General features: G+C 40.1%; 1 protein-coding gene across 13 annotated transcripts in view; it reads left to right on the top strand.

The window, feature by feature from the left end:
* ACACA (acetyl-CoA carboxylase alpha) overlaps nt 1–21,052 on the top strand; it is a 335,341-nt gene that overhangs the window by 97,539 nt on the left and 216,750 nt on the right. The window contains exon 1 of one of the 13 annotated variants that reach the window (XM_054536758.2): nt 15,472–15,490. The exons of the other annotated variants lie outside the window; for them this stretch is intronic. Coding sequence (XP_054392733.1) covers nt 15,483–15,490 — 8 coding nt within the window. The 5' untranslated portion in view covers nt 15,472–15,482. Of the gene's footprint in view, nt 1–15,471; nt 15,491–21,052 lie in introns of those variants that run through there. 13 annotated transcript variants of the gene reach the window in all.

Raw genomic sequence — 21,052 nt, forward strand, 5'->3', positions numbered from 1 at the left:
CTATCACATTACCACCCCCCCACCTTTTTTTTTTATGACAGTGACTAGTGACTCGTTTAAGAGGAAGTTAGCAAATCATGAAAGTATATGATTGCTAGTGAAAATTTGGTAGCATATGGAGAAACAGAAGGAAAAATAAAGGAAGATTTACCATTCTACACTTTTTATAGTTACAGAGCAACAATTGGTATTAATTAATTGCATTAATGATGATATTTTAATGAATTTTATAATCATTTTATGTACCATTTATGGCAGAGCTTTTTAGTTTTAGCTATATATGTTTGTGTTTGACTAGGAAAGACATACAGATTCTCATTTCTTTTTAGTCTCACTTTAAACTCCTTGAGTTTGAAATGACTTTATTTAAATCTAGTGGTAGAGATAGAGTTAAGTAATAGCTATGAAAGCTTTTGGAATAGTAAAATGTGCCATACTGGTATAATATATTATTTATTATCAAGGAGTCCTTTTATAAGATAAAAAATTTTTTACTGGAAAAACCTCTTTAAGTCTTTTGCATGTTAGTGCTTAAAACTCGGAAATTTAGGTCTGAAAGCCTTTTGATGATGGCAAAGATATGCTATCAACATTATAATTCACACGTTGAGAATAACCACTATTGAAAATGCAGGAGGCCGGGCGCGGTGGCTCACGCCTGTAATCCCAGCACTTTGGGAGGCCAAGGCAGGCGGATCACCTGAGGTCAGGAGTTCAAAACCAGCCTGGCCAACATGGCGAAACCCTGTCTCTACTAAAAATACAAAAATTAGCCAGGTGGTGGCGAGCACCTGTAATCCCAACTACTTGGGAGGCTGAAGCATAAGAATTGCTTGAACCCGGGAGGTGGAGGTTGCAGTGAGCTGACAGCATGCCACTGCACTGCACTCCAGCCTGAGCAACAGAGCAAGACTCCATCTCAAAAACAGAAAAAAAGAAAAGAAAGTGCAGGAAATTTTATTCCTGCTTCCTATCTATTGGTTCATCACTATCAAGCTTTGACATGGGAAATAAGGAAATTGGCTCTGGTTTTGTTTATATTAAGGCTTTGCTTACAGATAGTTTGAGAGTGTTCTTATGTATTGACTTTCTTAGCATTTCTCATTTAGCTTTCCTGAGCTTCTTCCCTTCCCCTAATAGCTCTCCAAACTTTCCACTTTCAGTGTTCCTTCCTTGATATTCTGAGGTTCCCAGTTGCCATGGTGCCTTTGTAGTGAGTAGACAGAGAAGGTCATTATGAGATCTGCAACTTGGTACTCCTTTGCTGAGGGCACTAGTTTCCTCTCTCCATCTCCCATCCTCCCCTTCTTTCCATTCAGAAAACAGGAGCTGTCTGTGGCCATGTATGTATTTTAGTCTCTGGAGTGCATTCTATAAACTTAGCTAATTGTGGAAATGAAATTATGAATGTTGTAAGTAAGGCTTGGTACAGCTGCTTGACAGTGTTTATTACTTTTATTATTTCAAGTGTAATGCATGCATTTCCCCCTCTTTTCTTCCTGTTAGCATAAATTTACAAGTGAAGTTTGCATTTACTACTTTATATTGTTAAATGATTAGAAGTAATGTAGGTTTGTTATTAGAAAAGTAGGAAATCCAAGAAGTTTTTTTTTCCAGATAGAGTCTTGCTGTATCGCCCAGGCTGTAATGCAGTGGCATGATCTTGGCTTACTGCCTCCGCCTCCCGGGTTCAAGCAATTCTTGTGCCTCAGCCTACTGAGTAGCTGAGATTACAGGTGCCCGCCACTATTCCCAGCTAATTTTTGTATTTTTTAGTAGAGACGGGGTTTCGCCCTGTTGCCTAGGCAGGGCCGCCTGCCTTGGCCTCCCGAAGTGCTGGGATTACAGGCGTGAGCCACCGCACCCAGCCTCGAAAAGTATTTAAAAAAATAGAAACACTGAGGAATACAATCATTCCATAATAATCACTATTCATATTTTATATATTTCCTTTCTATATTTTTTACCACTTAAGGATAAATGTCATTAAAAATATACATATAGATGATATTATAATGAATATACAGCTCTGCTTTCTGCTTTTTTCCCCATATAACAACACTTTCTCATGTCATTGCAAATCTTTTTTTCTTTTCTGTCTGTCACCCAGGCTGGAGTGCAGTGGCATGATCATGGCTCACTGCAGCTTCGACCTCCCTGGGCTCAAGTGAGCCTCCCACGTCAGCCTCCCAAGTAGATGGGACTACAGACGTACACCACCACACCCAGCTAATTTTTGTATTTTTTGTAGAGACACGTTTTCGGCATGTTGGCCAGGCTGGTCTCGAACTCCGGACCTTAGGTGATCTACCCTCCTCGGCCTCCCAAAGTGCTGGGATTACAGGCATGAGCTACCTCGCCTGGCCTGATTCTAAATTTTGGCTATTGTGAATAGTGCTGCAGTAAATATGGAGTGCAGATATCTCTTTGATATGTTGATTTACTTTCTTTTAGATATATACCCAGTAGTGGAATTGCTGGGTTATATGGAAGCTCTATTTTTAGTTTTTTGAAGAGGTTTCATACTGCTTTCCATAGTGGTAGTACTAATTTATATTCCTACCAACAGCGTACGAGGTTTCCCCTTTCTCCACATCTTCATCTCATGACACTACTTCAGTGGGTTCTTATTACCCATAGGATATGTTAGTGTCTAGCCAAACATTGTGTCACAGGTGCTTAACATTATTTATAATACTCACAACAGTACTAATCATTATTATGGTGGGCTCAATGAGTTCTGTTAAGGGTCCAATAAGGTCTTGGAGATGTTTGAACTAGAATTTGAAGGATGAACAAAAAAAAGGCTAGCAAAGCTAGGGGTGTGTGTGTGTGTGTGTGTGTGTGTGTGTGTAAGGGTAGAGCTGGTGGGGTAGACAACATGTGCAGAAGTATCAGTGAAATGTCTAGCATTTTCAGGCAATTACAAGTCATTGACTATTACTGGAATGGAAGATGGGCAGCATGATCAGTGCAAAAGAAGAGGCCGGTAAGACAGAGGTCAGGTCATTAAGGGTCTTTCATGTCATACTGTGATAATAAATAAGCATTTGGTCTCTATCCTTGGGTTCCTGGCACACAGTTCCTAAAACCCTTGGGATTTCTTGACCGGTAAGTATCTTTTATGATAATGAGATGACTGGGGTCTGAGGGCCCCTGGATAGCTTCAGGCTGGGGTCTGGTAACCAGAAAGACCAAGGAATAATTAGAGAGTTGGAACTTTCACGTCTGCTCTCTAACCTCCAGGGAGGGGCAAGGGGCTGAAAATTGAGCTAATCACAAGTGGCCAGAGATTTAATCAATCGTGCCTACTTAATGAAACCTCCATAAAACCTCCTAAACAACAGTTCATAGAGCTTCTGGGATGGTCAACACATGGAGGTTCTGGTAGAGCTGTATGCCTGGAGGAAGGTTTGGAAGTTCTGTGCCCCTTCCCCCATACCTTGCCCTATGTGTCTCTTCCTGAGTTCCTGGGTTGTATCCTTTATAAATCAGTAATAGTAAGTAAACTCTTTTCCTATGTTCTGTATGTCATTCTAGCTAATTATCAAACACAAGGAAGGGGTCATGGGAATCTCTGATTTATAGCTGGTTGGTCAGAAGTACAGGTGGCTGGGATTTGCAACTGGTATCTGAAGTAGGGGACAGTCTTGTGGAACTGAGCCCTTAACCTGTAGGATCTATGCTAACTCTGGGTAATTAATATAAGAATTCAGTTGTGAGACTCCCAGTTGGTATCTGGACAGAACTCGTTGTTGATATGGAAAAAACCTGTACATTCGGTGTCAGAAGTGTTGTAAGTAAATACAGCTCAGACATAAGACATCTGTAAAATGGAAAACAATATTTAGGTTCTCCTTAACTGTGCAACAGACTTTATTAAAAATATGGATTCCGGCTGGGTACGGTGGCTCACGCCTGTAATCCTAGCACTTTGGGAGGCAGAGGCGGGTGGATCACCTGAGGTCGGGAGTTCGAGACCAGCCTGACCATCATGGAGAAACCCCATCTCTACTAAAAATACAAAATTAGCTGGGCATGGTGGCACATTCTTGTAATCCCAGCTACGCGGGAGGCTGAGGCAGGAGAATGGCTTGAACCCAGGAGGTGGAGGTTGTGGTGAGCCGAGATTGCACCATTGCACTCCAGCCTGGGCAACAAGAGCGAAACTCCATTTCAAAAAAACAAAAAAAGGATTCCTGGCCGGGTGCGGTAGCTCATGCCTGTAAATTCCCAGCACTTTGGGAGGCTGAGGCAGACAAATCACTTGAGGTCAGGAGTTTGAGAACAGCCTGGCCAACATAGTGAAACCACGTCTCTACTAAAGATACAAAACTTACCCAGGCATGGGGACATGTACCTGTAGTCCCAGCTACTTGGGAGGCTGAGGCAGGAGAATCACTTGAACCCAGAAGGCGGAGGTTGCAGTGAGCCAAAATCGTGCCACTGTACTTCCAGCCTGGGTGACACAGTAAGATACCATCTCAAAAAAAAAAAAAAAAGTGTGGATTCCTGAGTCCTATCCTGGATTTATTAGATTACAGCCTCTGGTCGTGGAGCCCAGGAATCGTTATTCTAATACTTTCCAGGAGAGTCTGGTATGAATCCTGAGCCAAGAAGCACTTTTTCAGAGCTTAGAACAATGCCTGGCACATTTCAGTGCTTAATAAATGTTTGTTACATTGAAATTAAAGTTGTACAAATGGAAATCTACTTGCACAAGAATATATAGTAGAGTGGCCGGGCGCAGCGGCTCATGCCTGTAATTCCAGCACTTTGGGAGGCTGAGGTGGGCGGATCACGAGGTCAGGAGATCAAGACCATCCTGGCTAACATGGTGAAACCTCGTCTCTACTAAAAATACAAAAAATTAGCCAGGCGTGGTGGCGGGTGTCTGTAGTCTCAGCTACTCGGGAGGCTGAGGCAGGATAGCGTGAACCCGTGAGGTAGAGCTTGCAGTGAGCCAAGATTTCGCCACTGCACTCCAGCCTGGGTGACAGAGAGAGACTCCATCTCAAAAAAAAAAAAAGAAAAAAAAGAATATATAGTAGAAAGGAAATGTGTCTTAGGGAAATATCTACTTCATTCTTTTTTATGGCTCAATAGTACTCCATTGTGTATATGGAGTAGATATACTCTCTATTTTATTACATATTTCTTTTTATCCATTCATCTGTTGATGGACCCTTATGTTGATTCCAAATCTTGGCTATTGTGAATAGTGCTGTAATAAACATGGGAGTGCAGATATCTCTTCAATATACTGATTTCCTTTCTTTTTTGCATTTACCTAGCAGTGGGATTGCTGGGTTATATGGCAGTTCCATTTTTAGTTTTTTGAGGAACTGTTCTCCATAGTGGCTGTACTAATTTACATTCCCATTGTGTTTTAATTTATACAACCATCAAGGGAACCACCAATACAAGGGTTCCCTTTTCTCCACATCCTCTCAGCATTTGTTACTGCCTCTTTTGGGTAAAAGCCATTTTAACTGGAGTGAGATTATATCTCATTGTAGTTTTGATTTGCTTTTCTCTGATGATCAGTGATGTTGAGCGCCTTTTCATATAGCTGTTTGCTAATTGTATGTCTCCTTTTGAGAAATTTGTATTCAGAACTTTTGCCTATTTTAAAATTGGATTATTAGATATTTTCCTATTGAGTTGTTTGAGCTCCTTATATATTCTGGCTATTAATCCTCTGTCAGATGGAGACACTGCTTGTTGAAATGAAAATGAAGTTGTAATAACCATAGTTTGATGTCTCATATTTTTCTGAGTATTCTTTCTCCAAAGATTCATAGTTCTTTAGTTTTTTTTTTTTTCCCTTCAACATCTATTTTAAGTTATGGGGTACACCTGCAGGATGTGCAGGAGGTAAATGTATGCAATGGTGGTTTGCTGCACAGATGAACCCATCACCTTGGTATTAAGCCTAGTATCCATTAGCTATTCTTCCTGATGCTCTCCCTCCTGCAACCCCCCAAAATTCTTATCTCAAAATGCTAAATTTAATAATTCTTCATAAGTAAAAATTCTAACCTCCTCCCTAGTAAAATCTAATGATAGTCATGAAACTGGGACTCCATTAGTCAGGAAAATGTCTAGGAGTTCATCAAGGAAAGATTCTTCAGAGTGTTCAGAATATTGAATTTGGGTTCCAGGATATCCTGATCCGCTAAATGTATCATGACCCACTAATTGTGTCATGTCATCTCTATATTTTTTCCCTTTATATATTTTTTTTGTTTCTTTAAAAATTTTTTTTGTAGAGATGGGGTCTTGCTATGTTGTCCAGGCTGGTTTCAAACTCCTGGACTCAAGTGATTCTTCTGCCTTGGCCTTTCGAAATGCTGACATTACAGGTGTGAGCCACCAGACCCAGCTGCCTTTATATCTATTATTTCAGTTCCCACCATCACTGACCTTATGTAGGTGTTCATTATCTCTAGCCTAGTCTATTGCAATGGCCTTTAACTATTTTCTCTTACTTTAGTCTCTCCCTGTTTCACATCTGTTCAAAAACATGTGATGTTTTCCCTCTGCTTTCAGAGTAAAGCCCGAGATAACAACCCCAACCTTTACTGCCATTTAGTGAGCATTTACTGTGAGTTAAGCACTAAGTGCTTTCAGTATTTATCTTATGTAACCAAACAACAGTCAGTCTTGTAAAATAGGCATTAATTATCTCCATTTTCCAGAAGAGGAGGATACAGGCTCAGAGAGATTATGTAATTTACCTACCTAATAAGTGGTGGAGGCATTCAGTCATGGTATTCAAATTCTTCCACGATCAGGCCACAGCTGATTTTTCCAGTCTTGTTTCTACCCAGTGTTTTTTCCCTCTTTGCTTATTCCAGTTGCAGTAGACAATTGCCTGTTTCCTAAAATTCCATATACTTTCCATCTTTATGCCCTTTGATCATTCTGTTTGTGTCTCAGTCTCTTTTCCTGTGTCTCTCTTTGTCATGTATCCTTATTGAAATGCCATTTCCCTGACTGTTGAAATTCCATTTACCCTTGGAGGTCATCACTCCCTTTTTTTTTTTTTTTTTTTTTTTTTTATAAGATGAAGTCTTGCTATGTTGTCCAGGCTGGTCTCAAACTCCTGGCCTCAAGTGATCTCCTCACCTCAGTTTCCCAAATGCTAGGATTACAAGTGTGAGTCACCATGCCCATCTGAGGTCATCAGTCTTTAAGGACCTTCTGAAATGCTGCCTGTGCTATGAAGCTTTTCTTTTTTCTCTTCTCCTCCTCCTTCTTTTTTTTTTTTTTTTTGAGACAGGGTCTTGCTCTGTCACCCATGCTGGAGTGCAGTGGCGTGATCTCAGCTCACTGCAAACTCCACCTCCTGGGTTCAAGCAATTCTCCTGCCTCAGCCTCCCGAGTAGCTGGGATTAGAGGTGCGCGCCACCATGCCCAACTAATATGAAGCTTTTCTTGTTATTTCTCCTATATTGTTTTTCTCTTCTGGTAATTTGGCCTTCCATTTTCTGCAACAGTAATTTCATTTCTTCTCCATTGTCCTTAAACCAGCAGTGCCATTTGTGCCATTTCCTGCCTCTTCTAGACACTTTTAATTTATAGCTTTGCCACATTATTTTATTAAGAAAATAGAGACTATCTGGCTAGTAATTCTTCTTTCTAACACCTCATTTCAAACTTACTTTTATCTGTATTCTCCTTCTCATTTTTCCTTCATGCATGTGTGTGTATGTGTGTGTATTTGTGTGTGTGTGTGTGTGTGTATGTTTTGTAACCCAGAACAATGCTGACAACATTTTTCCTTCTTTCCTGAGAAGTGTTCCAAGTGCTTGGAACAGAGGATGACCAAAGGAGGGAGGGTCCTGAGAAGTGTTCCAAGCACTCTGATTTCTTCTATCTTTATAGAAGACCTTTTTTTTGATAGCCACATTCCCTTTGGATTATTGCCTTATCTCTCTGCCCCATTTTGTGGTCAAGATTTTCAGAAGTGCTATCCCTACTTCCTCATCTCCCATTCATTCTTAAAGCTATTCTGTTCTGTCCTCTGCCCAACTATGCTATTGAAACTGCTCTGGTAAAAACCACTAATGACTACTGTATTGCTAAATCAGTGGATGCTTTTCAGTTCTCATCCTTCTAGGTCTCTCAACAGTTCCATACAAGTGACTACTTTTTTCTTGAAACACATGCCTGCTTTTCTGCTAAAGACTACACTTTCATGACTCCTGTGTTACCTCCATTCTACTCTTACCAATCTCCAGTCTCCCTTGCAAGCCCTTCTGCTTTCATGCAACCTCTGAGTGTTGAATACTTTCATTGCTTGGTTCTGGTCCTTCTTATCTTTTTACTTGATATACATTTTCTTTCTTTTTTTTTTTGAGATGGAGTCTCGCTGTGTTGCCCAGGGTAGAGTGCAATGTTGCAATCTTGGCTCTCTGCAACCTCTGCCTCTGGGTTCAAGTGATTCTCCTGCTTCAGCCTCCCAGGTAGCTGGGATTACAGGCACCCACCATCATGCCTGGCTAATTTTTTGTATTTTTAGTAGAGACAGGGTTTCACCATGTTGGCCAGGCTGGTCTTGGACTCCTGACCTCAGGTGATCCACCTGCCTCTGCCTCCCAAAGTGCTGGAATTACAGGTGTGAGCCACTGTACCCAGCCACATTTTCTATATATAAAATTCATCCCTTTGCTACTGCTTATATGCTGATGATTCCCAAATTTATAATATCCATCCCAGACCTATCCTCTGAGATCACTTGTTATGTTCACCTATTTATATGACATTTTCATTTGAATGTCCTATAGACATTAAATTCTTGATTTCCCCTACCTTCTTCATAAATTTGATCCTCCCCCAATCTTCTACATCTCACTAAATAGCACCTCCAGCCACTCTGCTCAAACCAAAAAACCTGGGAATTCTACTTCAGTTTGGTTGATTCTATCTCCAGTATTGACCCCAGTACATTCACTTGCAATCACCTTAGTCCAAGCCTTAGCACGTCAACTCTTGCTTGGATACTAGAATGATCACCTAACTAGATTTCCTGTCTGTATTATACTCTTGCCTCCTTATTTCTTGCTGCACATAGCATAAGATACAAAATTCTTGTTTTTCTGTTATTTTGTTTTGAGACAGGGTCTTGCTCTGTCACCCAGGCTGGAGTAGTGCAAACGGGGCTCACTGCAGCCTCAACCTTCTGGGCTCAAGCCTCAGACTCCCAAGTAGCTGGGTCAATAGGCGCATGCTTGGATATCCACCCTGCTTGGATAATTTTTAAATTTTTTTGTAGAGATGGGTTCTCACTATGTGGCCCAGGCTGGTCTCAAAGTCTTGGACTCAAGTGATCCTCTCGCCTCACCTCCCAAAGTGCTGGGATTACAGGAGTAAGCCACCACACCTGGCCTAGATACAAAATTTTTAACTCAGCTCATGAGACCCTGAATGATCTGACTTCTGTCAACTTCCGTTTGCTGACAGGGCTTCAATCATATTGGCCTTTCAATTCCCATGAAAAGATAGTAGGCCAATATTTTTCCTATCTCAAGGCCACATGCACTGGTCCTTATGCCTAGAATTCACTTTCACTCTCTTTGATCACTTGAGGTCTTTATCCTTTAGGTTTCAGATCAAATATCATTTCCCTAAAGAGGCTCTATTGTTACAGTGTTCCTTTTTTTCCCATTGCGATAGCATTTATCACAATTTGTAATATTTTTAGTAGTATATTTATTTGATTTCTTGTCTCCATTATACTGTAACATGAGCGCAGAAACCATATATTTTGTTTATAGCTGTATACTCATCATTTTCTATAGCATATAATAGTCACTCAATAAATACTTGTTGAAGCCAGGCATCGTGGCTCATGCCTGTAATCCCAGCGCTTTGGGAGACTAAAGCAGGAGGTTTGCTTGAGCCCAGGAATTTGGGACCAGCCTGGGCAACACAGAGAGACCCATACTCTACCAAAAAAATTTTTTTTAAATAGTTGGGCATGGTGTTGCATGCCTGTATTCCTAGCTACTCGGAAGGCTGAGGCGAGAGGACTGTTTGAGCCCCCAAGAGTTTAAGGCCGCAGTGAACTATGATCGTGCTACTGTACTCTAGCCTAGGCAACAGAGCAAGACTGTCTCTACAAAGTAAATAAAAACATAAAATAAATACTTGTGAACAAATGGTAGAGGTATAAAGATTGATTGGGAACAGTCACAAAAGATAATAGTAGTAGTTTTTGTTTTTCCATTTTCATTTTTATTTTATTTTATTTGAGGGCAGTAGCGCAATCTTGGCTCACTGCAACCTCCTCCTCTCAGGTTCAGGCAGTTCTTGTGCCTCAGTCTCCCGAGTAGCTAGGATTACAGGCGCGCACCACTAAGCCAGCTAATTTTTGTATTTTTAGTAGAGGCAGGGTTTCACCATATTACCCAGGCTGATCTCAAACTCCTGACCTCAAATGATCCACCTCCCTTGGCCTCCCAACGTGCTGGGATTACAGGCGTGAGTCACCACACCTGGCTAGTAGTTTTTAAATTATACATATTATGTATTTGATTTCTGTAGTAGATTTAGGATTATTCAGATTTTCATGTCTTTCTGGGTGGAATGGAAAGTTGTTAAGAAATTTATCAATTTTTTTCTAACATTTCAGATTTATTGGCGTAAAGTTTGTAATAATATGCTTGTTTTTCATTTCTATAGGATTTATAGTGATTCCCTCGTCCTTATTCCTTCCTGATATTGGCAATTAGCATTTTTTCTTTTATCAGTCTTAGTAGAAATTTATCAATTCAGTTGGCCTTTTCAAAGAATTAACTTCTGGCTTTGTTGATATCCATCTCTTTATCTTTGTATTCACTCATAAATTCATCTTATTATATTCCTTAAGCTTTGATATACATTTTCATTATTATTCACTTAAAATATTTTCTTAATTTCCTTGTGATTTTTTGACTCATAAATTGTTTAGAAATATATCAAGACACTTGTGAATTTTATTACCTTTGTTACTGATTTTTAGTGTAATCCATTGTGTTCAGAGCATATACGCTATGTGATTTCAGACCTTTGAAATTTATTGATACTTTATGGCTGAGTATATGGTCTATTTTGATAAAGTTTCATAAACACTTGCAACGAATGTATATGTTGCAGTTGGTGATTATAGGTTCTACATATGTTCAGTTTTTCAGTTTGTTGTTCTTCTGTGTCTTTGATTTTTTTTTCTACTTGTTATATCAGTTGCTGAAGAGGAATATTAAAATATCCTACTATAAGGATCTTATGACTGAGCACAGTGGCTCACACCTATAATCCTACCACCTTGGGAGGCCAAGGTGGATGGATTGCCTGAGCTCAGGAGTTTGAGGCCAGCTTGGGCAACATTATGAAACCCCATCTCTACTAAAAATATAAAAAATTAGCCAGGCATGGTGCCACACGCCTTTAGTCTCAGCTACTTGGGAGGCTGAGGCACGAGAACCACTTGAACCTAGGAGGCGGAGGTTGCAGTGAGCTGAGATTGCACTCCAGCCTGAGTGATATAGAGTGAGACTCTGTCTCAAAAACAAAGCAAAACAAAACAAAACAATAAGAAAAAAGACATTCAACACAATAGAAATATGGGGAAAAGACTTCAACAGGCACTTCAAAAGAAGATACCAAATGTCAAGTAAGCATATGAAAAGGTGCTCAATATTACTAGTCATCAGGGATTTGCAAATTAAAATTACAGTGAGTTAAACACATATCCCAACCAAAAAAGCTAAAATTAAAAAAACAGCAATATCAAGTGTTAGCAAGGAAATGGAACACACTGACTCTCACACATCACTGGTATTAATATGAATTGGTACAGCCACTTTAGAAAACTATTTAGCAGTATCATTTAAAGCTAAACATGCACATACCTCACTAGTAAGCAATTTCATTTTAGTGTATATTCCCAGAGGAAATTAGTTCATTTATCCATCAAAAATAAGCAAGTATTGTCAAAATTCATAAACAACCCAAATATCTGTGAATAGTAGAATAGGTAAGTAAATCATGGTATATCATATGATGGAATACCATACAGAAATGAAAATGAACAAACTACTGCTGTATCACAACATGGGTGAATTTTTTTTCCGTAAATTCAACCAAGTGGTAAGCGTAGATAAATTTTATGCACATAAGGCCAGGCATGGTGGCTCACGCCTGTAATCCCAGCACTTTGGGAGGCTGAGGTGGGAGGATCAGTTGAGGCTAGGAGTTCGAGACCAGCCTGGCCAAAATGGTGAAACCTCATCTCTAGTAAAAATACAAAAAAAATTAGCTGGGTGTGATGGTGCTCACCTAATCCCAGCTACTTGGAAGGCTGAGGCAGGAGAATCCGTTGATCCCAGGAGGCAGAGGTTGCAGTGAGCCGAGAGTGCACCACTGCACTCCAGCCTGGGTGACAGAGCAAGACTCCATTGCAAAAAAAAAAAAAAAAAAAAAAAAAGATTTTATACACATAATAATAATATTGATCAAAAGAAGTCAGACATGAAAGTACATACGTTATATAACACTATATATATGAAGTTCAAGAGTAAACAAGACTGATCAATGGTTATAAAAGGTCAGAGTAGTCTTTACCTTAAGGGAGAATATTGACTAGGAAGGGACACAAGTAAGCCTTCTGGGACTCTGGAAATATTCTGTATCTTAATGAGGTGATTGGTTATATGGCTATATATATATTAATTTTACATATATATGTTTTATACTTAAGATTTTTCCACTTCATTGTATGAAGTTATATTGGTCATTAAAAAGTAAATAAAACAGGGAGGACTTCCAGGTATAGCTGAATGAGGAGACTGGCAGATCTTCAACACAAAAACCAACTATAAAGATTGACAAACTTGACAAAATTAACCATTTTAACACTCTTGAAATCAACCAAAAGGCATACAATAATTTGAGAAAATTTTATGATTAAAAAACTGCTGGCCGGGCGCGGTGGCTCACGCCTGTAATCCCAGCACTTTGGGAGGCCGAGGTAGGCGGATCACAACGTCAGGAGATTGAGACCATCCTGGCTAACACGGTGAAACCCCGTCTCTACTAAAAATACAAAAAATTAGCCGGGCGTGGCGGCGCGCACCTGTAGTCCCGGCTGCTCGGGAGGCTGAGGCAGGAGAATGGCGTGAACCCGGGAGGCGGAGCTTGCAGTGAGCCGATATAGTGCCACTGTACTCCAGCCCGGGCGACAGAGCAAGACTCCGTCTCAAAAAAAAAAAAAAACTGCTAAAATTCCGTGAAACAGTAGGAGTTTGTGGTATTCTTGTCTGGGATTGTTCCTATTCCCCTTTCCCCAGCTGATTCGTCATGGAAGTTTTGCCAATGTGGGTAGACCATGAAGACCAGCCTCTTTGATGCTGTGGTCGAAGGGAGTTTACCCAGTTTGGGTGGTGGATGATGTCCATGCTCAATGGCATTGTTGGGAGAAGTGACCACTTGGCAGTGGGTGAGTGGCACAGGCCAGTGACTTTGCCAGACTGAGGCGTGTTTGTGGTTGCGGCAAGCTTATTGCAGGCTGAGGCATGTACATGCACAGAAGAGACATGATAAGGCCCAACGGAAAGTAACAGCTAGGGCAGACTTGAAAAACCTGAATTTTGAATGCACTACTCTGTATCCCCCATACTCCAGACCCATAAACAGCGGATAAAAGCCTTTCTAGCTTTAAGTATATGAGCATAAACTCTATCTAATCATTGGCTACACAGACATAGGGGTGACTCCTCAAAAGCCACATTTAAACATAAAACCAAGAAATAAAAAGAAAATGATCTGAGACATCAGTGGCTGCACACTGTTAGGGAAACAATTCACAGATTTAGCTCAGGCAAATGATTAAGCCAAGAAAGAAAGAAACAAACTGTAGTAACAACAACTTTCATGGGTGAAAGAAATCAGAATCCAAATTGTTCATATGTTCAATTTGTAAATTGTTCATATGCATAATTTGTTTTCTAATCCCATGACAGAGTATATTCAATTTTTAATTAAAAAGCCGTGAGACATGTAAAGATACAGGAAAATGTGACCCATGTTTAGGAAAAAAAGAAGTCAATAGAAATTATCTACAAGTGTTCCTAGATACTGGATTTAACAAAGATTTCAAAGTAGCGACTGTAAATGTGTTCAAAGACCTAAAGGAAAACATGTTTAAATAATTTTTAAAAACATATTTATTTATTTTTATTTTTATATTTTATAGGGACAGTCTTACCATGTTGCCCAGGCTGGTTTCGAACTCCTGGCCTCAAGTGACCTTCTTGCCTTGGCCTCCCAAATCTCTGGAATTACAGGTGTGAGTCACTGTGCCCCATCTTAAATACTTTTTTTTTTTTTGAGACAGAGTTTCGCTCTTGTTGCCCAGGCTGGAGTGCAATGGCACGATCTTGGCTCACTGCAACCTCTGCCTCCCGGGTTCAAGCAGTTCTCCTGCCTCAGCCTCCCGAGTAGCTGGTACAGGCATGCACCACCACGCCCAGCTAATTTTGTATTTTTAGTAGAGATGGGGTTTCTCCACGTTGGTCAGGCTGGTCTCGAACTCCTGACCTCAGGTTATTGCCCGCCTCTGCCTTCCAAAGTGCTGGGATTATAGGCATGAGCCACCGTGCCTGGCCCCTTAAATACTGTTTTTTTAAGCATGACAACAATGAATCAAAATAGAACTTCTCAGCTGAGTGCAGTGGCTCATGCTTGTAATCCCAGTGCTTTTGGGGAGGCAAGCGGGGTGGATTTCCTGAGCCCAGGAACTTGAGACTCCATCTCTACAAAAATTTTAAAATTACTTGAGCATGTTGGCATATGTCTGTGGTCCCAGCTACTTGGGAGGCTGAGGCAGGAGGATTGCTTGAGCATATTGAGTGTTTGCACCACTGCATTCCAGCCTGGGCAAAAGAGTAAGACTCTGTCTCAAAAAATTAAAAATAAAATAAATAGAAATTCTCAATAAGAAAAGAGAAATGATTTTTAAAAAGAAGCAAATGAAACCAAAGAGGATATACCTATGGCAAATAAGCACATGAAAAGATGTTTTATAATTATCTAATAGTTATTAGGTATTAGGAAAATGCAAATATTAATTAGTATTAGGAAAATGCAAATATTAATTAGTATTAGGAAAATGCAAATTAAAATAGCAATGAGATATCATTACACACTTATCAGAATGCCTCAAATAAGAAATAGACACAATACCAAAGGTTTGTGAGAATGCAGAAAAATTGGATTTCTTGTACATTGCTGGTGGGAATGTAAAATGATACAGCCACTCTGGAAAATAATTTGACACTTTCTTTTTTGACACTTTCTAATTTGACACAGTCTCGCTCTGTTGCCCAGGCTGGAATGCAATGGCGCAATCTTGGCTCACTGCAACCTCCGCCTCCTGGGTTCAAGCGATTCTCCTGCATCAGCCTCCTGAGTAGCTGGTATTACAGGTGCCTGCCACCATGCCCAGGTAATTTTTGTATTTTTAGTAGAGATGGGGTTTCACCATGTTGGCCAGGCTGGTCTCGAACTCCTGATCTCAAGTGATCCACTTGCCTCGGCCTCCCAAAGTGCTAGGATTACAGGCGTGAGCCACTGTGCCCGGCTAATTCGACACTTTCTTATAAAACTAAACTCTCACCATATGAACCATATGATCTGGCAGCTTCACTCCTTATTGTATACCCAAGAGAAAGGAAAGCATATGTCCACATAAAACTTTATACATGAATGTTCATAACAACATTATTAATAAGAGCCACAAAATGGAAACAACCCAATATCTATTAACTGATGATGTATAAACAAAATATGGTATGTCCACACATTGAAATGTTATTCAACCATAAAAAGAAATGAAGTACTGATACATGCTACAGCATTGAAAACATGCTAAATGAAAGAAGCCAGTCACAAAAGGCCACATATTATATTATTCCATTTATATGAAATGTCTGTAATAGGCAAATCTATAAAGACAAAGTAGATTAGTGGTTGGCTAGGATTGGGGAGCATATTGGAGAGATGAGGAGTGGCTGCTACTGGGCATGGGGTTTCTTTTGGGGGTAATAAAAATGTTCTAAAATTGCCATGCGTGGTGCACGTGCCTGTAGTCCCAGCTGCCTGGGAGGCTGAGGCAGGAGGATTGCTTGAGCCCAGGAGTTTAAGTCCAGCCTGTGCAACATAGCAAGACCTCGTCTCTTTAAAAAATGACACATATAATGAAATGAAAATGTCCTTAAATTTATTGTGATGATAGTTCATAACTATGTGAATATACTAAAAACTATTGAATTGTACCCTTTAAGTGGGTGAAATGTATGGTATGTGAATTGTATCTCAGTAAAGTTGTTAACAAAAAATTTTTAAATGAGTTTATCAAGATCACAGGATGTAAGATCTATATAGAAAAGTTAATTATATTTCTATATGCTAGCTAGAAATGAACAATCCAAAAATGAAATTAAGAAAATATTCTGTTCATGATAGCATCAAAAAGAATAAAATAGGAATAAATTGAGCAAAAAAGGTATAAGACTTATACACTAAAACTTGTGGAACATTGCTGACAGAAATTAAATAAAATTGGCCAGGAGTGGTGGCTCACGCCTGTAATCCCAAACCCAGAGGCTGAGGCGGATGGATCACCTGAGGTCAAGAGTTCCAGACCGGCTGGGCACGGTGGCTCACGCCTGTAATCCCAGCACTTTGGGAGGCTGAGGTGGGTGGATCACCTGAGGTCAGGAGTTCGAGACCAGTCTGGCCAACATGGTTAAACCCCGTCTCTACTAAAAATACAAATATTAGCCTGGCATGGTGGCGGGCACCTGTAATCCCAGCTACTCGGGAGGCTGAGGCAGGAGAATCGCTTGAACTCGGGAGGTGGAGGTTGCAGATTGCAGTGAGCCAAGATTGTGCCATTGCACTCCAGCCTGGGTCACAAGAGTGAAACCCTGTCTCAAAAAAAAAAAAAAGAATTCCAGACCAGCCTGTCCAACATGGTGAAACCCCATCTCTAATAAAAATACAAAAAATTAGCTGGGCGTGGTGGTGTTCTTTTAGTTACAGCTACTCGGGAGGCTGAGGCAGGAGAATCACTTGAACCCAGGAGGCAGAGGTTGTGAGTGGAGATCATGCCACTGCACTCCAGCCTGGGAGACAGAGCGAGACTCCATCTCAAAAAAGAAAAAAAAAAAAGAAATTAAATAAAATCTAAATAAATGGAGAGGCAGTCCATGTTCATGGATTAGAAGACTCAATATTGTCAAGATAGCCGTTCTCCTTAAATTGATCATAAATTCACAGTCCATATCAAATTTCCAGCAGCCTTTCTTTTTCTTTCTAGAATTTGACAAGCCGATCCTAAAATTTACATGGAAACAAAGGACCTAGAATAGCCAAAACACTTTTGAAAAGGGAATGTGAAGTTGGAGGTCTTCATACTACCTGATTTCAAAACCTACTGTAAAGTCACGGTTATCAAGACCATGTGGCATTGCTTCAAGGCTAGGCATATAGGTCAATGGATCAGAAGTTAGAGTCTACAAAGAAACCTTTCAATATATGGTCCCTTGATTTTTTGACAGAGACACATCCTTGATCTAAGATTTCTCTGCTTGTAAAAGCCCCAATGTAAAACAGTCTCTCACAGTGTGTGTGCTGCAGTATAACTCAGACTACGTTGCAGTCAAGCTAGCGAATGCATCACTGTCTGCCGGGTAAACTGCTACGTCATCCTTGGTGTTTGGCATGTTACAATGCTGGGATCAATGTGGGCTTCTAGTTGGATTTTGTGCCAGGTATGTGTCTACGTTGGACACTGTTCATGATAGATTAAAAGGGGGGTGCTTTAAATTTGGAGAAATGAATGTGGCTTTTTATTTCCTGTATTCTAATATTAAAGAAAGATTGTGAGCAGCAGTGTCCATAAAAGATCTATATAGATTTCTAGCTTTGCTTTTGGCCTGGGTATGCTGTGTTAGTGTTTGGTTGTCGTAGAAAGATCCCTTTGGTGAAAGGAAGTGTAAACTCGATTATTGAGTGTGCCTCTTTAGTATATTTTTCTGATATAGTTGAGTGCAAAATAGTCTGCCTTATTTTTACACTTAGTGCTTTATTTGCATTTTTGAATGGTGAACTTGTATAACAAGTTTGTTTTGTAGACACTTAGGTGTGTGTAAAATTGAGCAGCTTCTCATCTGTGGCTACTGAACTGTCCTGAACAAAGGCTGCAGTGCTCTATTTTTGAGACAGGTTATTCTGAAGAGACGTAAAGATAGAAGGGCTCCTCTGTGTCAGCTTGGTTCTTTAAAGGGAAAGTAAACTTGACTAACTTAATGGGCATTGGCACATTGTGGAAGGGATGATGCAAAGTACAGACCAGAGAACAACCAGGACTTCCATTTTTTATTATAGCTGGTTGTCATGTTGGGTGGCCTGATTGAGTTGCTTTCAAATTTGGGCAACTTGAGTCTTTACAACTTAAGTTGCCCGAATGTCCTTCAGATCAATGTTTGTTTGTTGTAATCATTTATCTTTTATCTGATTATTTAACTTCTATCTACGCTCCAGATCATTTGTGTACTTCTGTTTTCCAAGGTTCTTCTGGAAGCTTAATATATTCTCAGCGTGGTTGGCATCAGATTGTTAACTATTTCTATCCAGCATTTTGATGGGAATAAATTTTTTATGGTTCATGATTCAGGTTAGATTTGGTGTACAGGCCTGAGGACTTGCCTCAGGAAGTTGTCATTCTATAGATTCTAAGCCTTTAGGGTCTTTTGCCGTTGATTTTTTTCCTAATACACAGAATATCATGAGCATCTACTCAAGTAAAAGCTAAAAACAGGAAGATATTACAATATAACTTTCAGCTAGTGTTTATTTCTTTAAGAGATCTGTCTGTGGCAAATTTGCTTTCATAGTAATATATGTGTCTCAGTAAGTAGTCTTTCTAGGCAGGATTTTTCTTCCCTGCTTAAGGGGGTTAGACCTCCAAAATATTTGTCAGGGTCTCTTTTTCTTTTAAGGGTTTAACGCACAATCTTTTCTCTATCCCTTTTGTACCAGCTCCATTCTTATTCTCAAGCTTTGGTGCATAAAACCTTAGTTTGGGTGTCTATATGTACCACTACTTTGGCCTGAAAATTAGAATCGTGGCTCACACTTGATTCTAAGTTCCCTAGTGGTGGCATGTTTCCTTTCTACGTACTTACTTTCCCACCTGACCTGCTTTTCCCCACCGTGCAGTCTGATAATTGGTATTATTTGTTTTGATTGGATCTCAGAAATTACCTCTTTAGACCGAGCTGTGCTCCTCCCTCTGGATTTCATGAGCCCATTATTTTCTTGGCTTAATTGTCCTTGTAAATTTTGTCTTTTTGTCTTGGGCTTTCCCTGTCATGTGCTCCTGGCAGCCAGGAGAGGCAGTGGAGCTTTTCTCCATCGACTGTCAGAAGAAAGTGACTGTTGTTGAAAATGTTGCTGCAACTAAAGGAGAGCTGCTAAGATCTACTTTCTAGTTACACAAGCTTTTATATTTCTGCCTGGCTCCTCTCAGTTCCCTTGGGAAATCAACTAATTCTGTGTGTAAGCTAAGCGTGTGGAGGAGAGAAGATGCAAAAAGGAAGAGAAAGGTGGGGAAAGAAGGAAATTGGGAATAATTAGACAAAAAGACTATAGTTTGAGGCCATCAGGAGTATTCTAGTCTGACTGAAGCCAGGCAGAAGGCACAGTATCTCTTGTCCTCTGGGGTTTTGAGCAGCTGCAACAGAAGGAGGAACTGCGGTTTGTGTTTACAAGGCCGAAATCTGAAGAAAAAGCTTCCATTCTTTTCCCATCTTGATATGGAGGGTTCTCCAGAGGAAAATAAGGAAATGAGATATTATATGCTTCAAAGGTAAGTGTTAGGCTACCACATTTGGGTAATATATATATCTTTAAAAAAACAGTGAGGTACTGACAGCTAAGACCTGAAATTTATTTGATCATTTTTTTTCTATCTTTAAAAAATAAAGGCTATTTTTTTTTAAGAAAATGAATAAAAATGGGCGTATTGGCTCCTGAATTTCTAAATCTTTATTTTACATTGGGAATTTGAAGAAAAGATCCCTGAGCCCATGTGTGATATTATAGCTACGCTGAAAACAAGCACCCCATGCAGACCCTGCTGTGCTATTATTTCCTGAAGGGAACCTCAGATGTATCAAATTTACTCCCTGGATTTGGCTAGTATTTCCAGTGAAGTCTCTTCAACTGCTGTAAAGGAAAGATGTTGTATAGTTTTGCAGAAAACTTTTTTAGAATGTGTGTCTGGGGCTAGGAAAGGTGCGTGCTGTAATTGTGACATGTAGTCAGACAGAGTTGTTCAGGATGACGAACTCCTTCACTTTGGGACCTTTCTTATTGCCATTAGAACTCAGGCTGAGGAGGAAATGAGTCAGGCCTTCTTCAGGCCTCTTGCAGGTCTTCACCTCCCTGCAGAGAATTGACATAAAAGACTTGAATGATTTGCTTGTGCAGTGGCGCAGTCATAGCTCACAGTAGCCTTGAACTCCTGGGCTCAAGTGATCCTCCCACCTCAGCCTCCTGGGTAGCTGGGACTACAGGCATGCACCATCATGCCTGCTGTTTTTTTTTTCTTTTTAAGTTTTTTGTAGAGATGGGGTCTCACTGTGTTGCCGAGGCTAATCTCAAACTCCTATACTCAAGCAATTCTCCCACTTTGGCCCTCAGAAGTGTTGGTATTACAGGCCACTGTGCCTGGCATCCCTCCATTATCTTTTTTGTTTGCTTGTTTTTATAATGTAGAGTTTTTATTTTGAAGAAAATTACTGAAAGTTAAACTAAACTTAGGCAAAGACAGAAAATAAACAAAAAACACTGAGTTGGCAAAATCTGTCTTTAGATCATCCTTTTCCATTCCTTTTTTCCCCCCAACTGCCTCTGTAATTGCCTTTTTCTTTTTTACCACTTCTTCCACCCTTTGAGGGGATAACCAAGCAAAACTTCCACTGAGAGGCAAAGAGGTATA

Source organism: Pongo abelii, chromosome 19, assembly GCF_028885655.2.
Source record: "Pongo abelii isolate AG06213 chromosome 19, NHGRI_mPonAbe1-v2.0_pri, whole genome shotgun sequence".
Classification (NCBI taxonomy): Eukaryota; Metazoa; Chordata; class Mammalia; order Primates; family Hominidae; genus Pongo; species Pongo abelii.